Source organism: Zosterops lateralis (assembly GCF_965231275.1).
Source record: "Zosterops lateralis genome assembly, chromosome: 25".
NCBI classification, from domain to species: domain Eukaryota; kingdom Metazoa; phylum Chordata; class Aves; order Passeriformes; family Zosteropidae; genus Zosterops; species Zosterops lateralis.
This window is the reverse complement of record NC_139785.1, coordinates 1,880,458-1,887,469: the sequence shown is the minus strand read 5'-3', so window position 1 is coordinate 1,887,469 and position 7,012 is coordinate 1,880,458. Positions and strand designations below refer to the sequence as shown.

Genomic DNA, 7,012 nt, shown 5'->3' with positions numbered 1-7,012 from the left:
CCCCCTTTTCCTGAGCCTTTTCTACCAGGTACACCAGGATGCTCCAAAAAATACTCCAGGATTTCTCTCCCCTACATCCCCCCAATACTCCAGTATTAAAAAAAAAAAAAAAAAAAAAAAAAAAATCAAAAAAAACAACAACCACACACCAAAAAAACTCCAGTATTTTCCAAAAAAAAAAAAAAAAAACCAAAAAACAAAACTCCAGCATTAAAAAAAAAACCAAACCAACAAACAACAACAAAAAACCTCCAGTATTTTCAAAAAAAACCCTAAAAAACAACACAAAAAAAATCAAACCAAAAAAACCCACAACGCCCTCAGTATTCCCCCCCAAAATACTCCAGTATTTAAAAGAAAAAGAAAACGCCAGTATTTTCCAGAAAAATTAAAAAAAAAATTCCAGAAAAAAAGCTCTAGTATTTTCTCAATATAATCACAATAAACCCATTTCTGCTCAAAGAATTCTTATTTTAAAAGCAAAGCAAAGAGTTAATGCTGCCTGAACTGAGAAAATCAAACCAAGACAACTCCATCCTACCCCTCAGCTGGGCAGTAAATGGGAAAATCCAACAGAAAAAACCATTTTCATTGTCACAGTTCTGGCTCAAAGCACAGAGAAATTCATTGGAAGAATCAAGCAGGAATTGGAATTTTCCTCTCCAACCCCCCTTGATGTGATGAAGGTTCTCAACACTTTTTATAAAATTGATTTTTATTATTATTTCTCCAGGCTGTAAAGGCCTGTCTCAGTGAGATGTTCTCCCTGAGGCTGCAGCTCTCAGCAGCTGCCCAGGGGGACAAAGCCCAGGGGATAAACCAGATGCTGCTCAAGGGGGAACCAATTTCCCCAGAGGAGATAAACCTCATCTCCCAACTCTTTGAAGTGAGAGTGAAAAACCTCGCAGACATGGAAGCCTTGGAGAAGGTAACAAGAAAAAAAAAAAAAAAAAAAAAAAAAATCACCATTCCTAATTTTTTAAAGTGGCAATTAAGTGGTTTATAAAACCCAGCTGGTTCCAAATTACTATGCTTAAGTAGCATTATTTAATTATAATTTAATTATTAATCATTTAACTTCACATAAACCATTAGATCAGCATAAGCAACAATATCATGGAAATGTATTTTAAAAATCTACAGAAAGGCTTTTTAAATTCAAAATTTATCTGCTCTCTCCACTTGTGTCTCCACAAAGAGCCTCTTGCTCCGTGCGAAATCTGAAGAATCACTCAACAAGTGGCTGGTGAAGAAAACAGAGAATTTCCTTCACCCCCTGAGCAAAAGGGGAAGGAAGAGCCTTGGACAGAGGGCACAGTGAGCAGAATTCTCAATTATTTCCTACTTAAATTTATTATTTCACTACCCTGTGCAGTGAAATTTGTCTTTCTGGTTTGCTCCTGTGAAGACAAAATTTTAATTCTGGCATTTTTTCTCTCTCACTTTAAACATTTCCCTGTTGGTTTTTCTTTTAGCCTTGAAGAGGAAACTGTCAATTCCTCATCCCCTTCAGAGCTGGAGGACAAAGTGGATGCACTGACTGAGGAGCTGGTGCAGATTTTAGAGGATGAGCAGCAGTTTTTAAGCAGTGAAGGCAATGAAGATCTGCTCTCTTATTACCTTGAAATAACCACTCTGGAGAAGGAGAGTTTGGTAAAACAAATAAATGAATTAGAGGAGGAAATAGCCCGGGGCAGAGAGTTGTGATGCTCCAAACTCTGCATTGGGCACTGGGCTGCAATCCAGAGTAAATTCTCTATTTTTGCTTCCATTCCAATGGATTTTCCCTCTCCATCCCAAAGGCTCATTAAATCAGGAGGAAAAGCAGTACAGCAATTTAAGTGACAAGACTTTGGCCAGGGGAACTGACATTCCTGGCCACATCCAAGTGCTGAGAAGAAAAATCGCTGCGAAATCCCGGGCTCAGAGTTTCCAGGAACAGGAGCAGAATATAGAACCACTCAACCCCTCCTGTTAAATAAATTATTCTTTAAACTAATGCATCGCCCCACGAGGTGTTCTGAGGCCTCTGCAGCTGAGAGCTGCAGTTTTCTGATTTTATGACACAGCAAAAACTCCAGGTACTGTTACTTGGGTTAATTATGTCTGTGCAGTTACACTTAAAGTGCAAGAAATATTATTTTCCACCACTGAAGCAACTTCTGAAGTCACTTTATTTCAGCTCTGTGCTACCACCACCCAAGAAAACTCTTAAACCTGGGGTATCACTCTCTCCTCCTCCCAAATTCCAGAGGGAAACCCCAAAACATGAAATATTCAACATTTCCCAATCAGTGAAACATCAGCCCAGCCTCCAATGGAGATAAAAAAACAAGTGAGGGAAGAGCAAAGTCACTCAAAATTCCTTTTTTTTTTTTACCCCCTCCATCAGGAGAGAACTTATAGGAGCACAGCACAAATTAAATATTTTTGTGAGTCACCCCAGACATTTCTGCTGGTGATTTTTAGGTCTTGGCTCTTCACACCTTTGCCTGAAGGAAGAAAAGTGTCTTTTAAAGCAGCTTTGGGGGTGTTTTTTATCTTCTTCACATTTGTACCAAAAAGCTCCTGAACACCCTTGAAGGCACCACCAGCAGTTGGCTTTGATAAAAACACATCAGCAGATTTATTGATTTATGCATTTCCTTTTTAACTCACAAGGAGAGTCTCACATTCCATCTTCAGTCTTATGTTAACAACAATTAAAAACACTTTAAAAATCTCAGATTAAATCCCCCCCACATCCCCCCAAAAATATCCATAAATACAGAGTCAGAGACAGGGATGAGACAGGAATTGCTGTTTTTATGTGGGTTTGCAGTGCCAGCCTTCACCCCAGCACGAAATCAGGGCTCCAAAACGCACAGGAGGAGCTCTGGGCTCTACCTCTTGGTGTTGATCCAGTGGTACCTGTCCACTCGTGGGCCAGCGAAAGCAGCCGTGGGCTTGTAGGTCCTGTAGCCCCTGTGCTGGCCAAAGTGGGGGCCCTCGGCCAGGTGGGGCTTCCTGTGCAGGTACTGCCACCACACCTGGGGGGGAGCCTTGCAGAAGTCACCAAACTGGGCAGTAGAAAGGGAAATAATGATAAAATGTGCTGGGGAGCAGTGAGGACATCCCCAATTCCACCACAGCCCCTCCCACCCACAGCACTGCTGAGCTTGGGGAAAACCTTTAAAGAACAAGCCCAGCTGTTCCCTGAGCCGTGTCCCCAAGTGCCACATCCTTTAATCCCCTCCAGGGACGGTGACTCCATTGGGGTGGTCACCATCCCACAGAAACAGTTATTGAGGTCTTCAAATAATTAATATACTGGTGTTAAAACAAGTATCATGAGAATTAGTTCATAAGAAACAGGTCTACAGTTTTGTAGCTTTGTTTCACACAACGGGAAAATTGGACATTTAAAATCAGACCATACACACTCCCATGGGGCTGGAAAAGTTGGATATCTAAAACAGACTGTACACACTCTCTTGGGGCTGGAAAACCCTTCCAGGGGAGAAATCAAAGCTGAACCTCCCCTGGAGCAGCTCGAGGCTGTTTCCTCTCACAGGGAGAGGAGCCAGACCCTCAGTTCCCACCTGCCAGAACCTCTCCTGAGGTATTTCAGAGGGAGAAGTTCCCCCGGCTCACCTGGTAGACGCTGTTGGGGTTGCTGACGGTGGGGATGGCTCTGGGCTCCCTGCTGAAGCTCTCCTCATCTGAGGAGGTGCTCGAGTGATAGTCCAGGGCTGCCCTGCCCACGGCCAGGCTGATCTGCTGGGGCAGCTCGGGGTTGTCCTCCCCACCAAAGTGCGCCACGGTGAAGGGCCGGCTCCTCTCCCCGTACCTGCAACACCTGCCGTGGGTGCTGCTGCCCTGCCAGGACCCAGCTCACACCCAAAGCCACCAAACCCCCCAGTGCTGAGGCTCAGGGTGATGAAGCCCCCAGCATTGGGGGTTCTCAGCCCCTGGGAGGCTCACCTGCAGCACACCTCGAAGGGATCCACCCACAGGGTCATCTCCTTGGGCAGGCCCAGCGTGTCGAAGTCCACGTCACTCTCCGCACACGCCTGTTCCAGCAGGGGGTCCCGGGCCTGGTGCTGGTTGATCCTGATGCACCTGGTGTGGAGTCACTGGGGCCATTAAAGGCATTTCCAAGTGCCTTGCCTTGGGAAGGCAAAGATTAAAGCAACCCCTCCCAGGTGTAACGTAAGTCTTCTTCCCCATGGATCCCTGCAGATACTGCGCAATCTTCTCTCTGGGTTTGGCAAGTCCATCACTCCCCCATGGTACCCCCTGTCCCTGTTCCCCCATTGGTTATGGGGCCAGGTGTCCTGTTCCTCTCTTCCCTATGGTCACTTGCTCCTTGTGCCACCCCCAAACCTGAGATCCTGTATAACTGAGAAAATACATATAATATATAACTGAGAAAAGCCACATGTTCTCTCTTGGGCTCCAGATTCATCTTTGGCACATGGAATAAACTCTTGTTTAGAGAGTTTATATAAATAAAATAAAATAAACTTCTTGTTAGAAATTGCTCAGGGGCTGGGAGCCCTCTGCCCCTCTGCTGAGCCTTGTAACGAGTGTGGATGTCTGAGCTTGAATTGCTGCCTGAATTTTTCCCAAGCAGTTTCTCTGTGGAGAGGCTGACTGGGGTATAGAAAGTCTCAGCTACACCCCAAAAAGACACACAGTTACACCTGGGGAGCAGCAGAGTGCAGCTGGAGTTGGGATTTCTCTGCAGCTTTGCAGGTTTTCCTCATGCAGAGCACACCCAAAATCTCTATTTATTGCCTCAGCACTCATAACCTGTTGATTCAGGTTCTCACTTAGAGCCTTAAGCAGCAATTCAGCCCCAAAAGCTGATTTATCAGCTCCAGCAGGGCTTGGCTCTTCATTCTCATCAACAGCTGAGGAGGCAAGTCACTGCTTTAAGTGTTTAAAACAGAACTATCCCAAAAAATCACTTTAAGGCCACTTAAATTCTGCATCCTGGCAGTCAGAGGCTGCTTGAGACACTTGTCTTAAGATTTCCATCTCAGTTCTCTAATCACACATTTCTAAGTTCAAAAAAAAATGGAACTTTCACCAGTTAATAAGCTTCCTTCAAGCTTAAGGGGTGTCCTGATGGTTCCCTTTGCATTACTTAACTTTAAGCCCTCCAGGAATTATTTGCATTATTTATTTCACCTTAAGGCCTCCAGGAACTGCTCCTTTAATATCAGCCCAGGGCTCCACATCCTTCCCCTCTCACCTGAAGGCCTGGCCTCGGGCTGGGTTGTCCAGGTACCAGTGATTTTTGTATTTCTCAAACAGGATCGTGGTCAGCCTGGCTGCAAACTTCTCCATTTTGTGCTTGCTCAGCTTGTCCTCCCTCTTCACCAGCTTTGTGATGAAGAAAACCGTGGCAGCAATTTCATCTTTCATCTTAAATCACAGCCCAGGAGCTGCTGGAGCAGAGAGGGAACACCAACCACAGGGATTTAATAACATTAAGGCACCATCAGCTTCCAAGAGTTGATGCTGCAAAACCTGCACAAGCCAGAGCCTGGATAAGCCTGAGTGCCAAACAGCAGATTAAATTTAGTTTGGGATATTAAAGCCAGTTTAATGCATTACTAGAAGGCACCAGCACTAAGCAAGTTAAGAAGGACTATTTAAAAAGAGCTTTAAATATAGTAGTTCTTATTTGTCACATATATTACAAGCAGCAGACCTGACAAATATACAGCTTTTTATCTATAAATAAAAAAAATTATCTGAATTTTTTAAAATCTTAAAATTTATCTTTTTATCTTAAAAAAATCAAAAATATCACCTTTTCAGAGCAGAGACAGTAAAAACTTGAGATAAACCCCACAAACAGCTTAAAGATGCACCAAGAAAAGAGATAAAACAGCCCAGGACACCAGATCATTGACACAGGCAAAAAGCCCAACAGCCAAAAGCTCCCTCCCTCCTTCCCCAGCAGGCCTTGGTCAGGGTTTTATGGGACAGGAGCCGTGTGGGGCTGAGGGATGTAAGAATATTCAGGTGTGCAGCAGCTGCAGGTGTGTGACAGATCAATTAACACCCTGTTCCAAAGGTATTCCCAATCTCCTTGGCTTTATTCCAATATCAGCTCCTTCTTTTAGGGTGATTTAATTGATTTCCTTCTAAATTCTGTTGTGTCCATCAGTCCACCCCATAAACCCTTGTGGAATATTCAATATTCACCAGGAGGAAAACAGCACCAGGCTTATTAATTAATGATTAGAGTTGTGCTGGGCTGCTTCTAGCAGACTTAACAGGATTATTTGCCACCTGAGGGCTTCACATTTGGTTCCTTATTTAGAAAACTTTGCTGGCTATTCCTGGATTTCATTTTGCTTCACTCACACAGTTCCTTCCTCGGTCTTGCATTTCTTTAAAAAAGCCAATTTCTTTCTGCATCACACACACACAAAAATAAAATTTAAATAAATAAATAAATAAAATAAAAGACCAAGGCTTTCAGTAGAAATTCTGCTTTTAAGGAATGAGTAACAAACCACAAAACAGCCCCAGGTTCCTTCTCTTCCTTTGGCTCCCATATCAAAACGCCTCCTCAGCAAGTGGAGACTTTTCCCTTTCCATGACCACTCAAGAGAAACAGAAATCAGAGCCTGAGACAGAGAAGGGATCCAAAGGAAAAGGAAAAAGAAAAGGAAAAAGAAAAAGGAGAAAAGAAAAAAAAGGTGTTTTTTTCCTCTGGTCTAGAACCCCCAGTGTTGTCACCACAGGGGGTTCCCCCATCCTTCACTCCTGGGATGACACAAGAGGATTTTGTTTCCTGCAAACCCTGAGTAATTCCTTCCCTTTTCATGGAGAAAGGAGGGCAGGGCCAGCCTGCTCTGGGCTTATGGGGAATGCTGGAGGATAACAGGAAATCACTGCAGGAAGGAATTTCCTCCCAGCATTTTCTGGCCCCTGTCTGTGCAGTCTGGGAAGGTTCTGACTCTGTCTGCATCCAGAATTAGCTCTGGAGCATTCTTGGACAGCCAAACTG

General features: G+C 44.1%; 1 protein-coding gene across 1 annotated transcript; it reads right to left on the bottom strand.

The window, feature by feature from the left end:
• Window positions 1–2,882: 2,882 nt before the first annotated feature.
• On the bottom strand, window positions 2,883–5,412 carry BTG4 (BTG anti-proliferation factor 4; the record flags this gene model as incomplete). Its single annotated transcript, XM_083877887.1, has 4 exons — window positions 2,883–3,059; window positions 3,634–3,838; window positions 3,973–4,101; window positions 5,240–5,412. 4 exons carry the CDS (start codon window positions 5,410–5,412, stop codon window positions 2,883–2,885), a joined length of 684 nt encoding a protein of 227 aa, XP_083734013.1.
• Window positions 5,413–7,012: the final 1,600 nt, after the last annotated feature.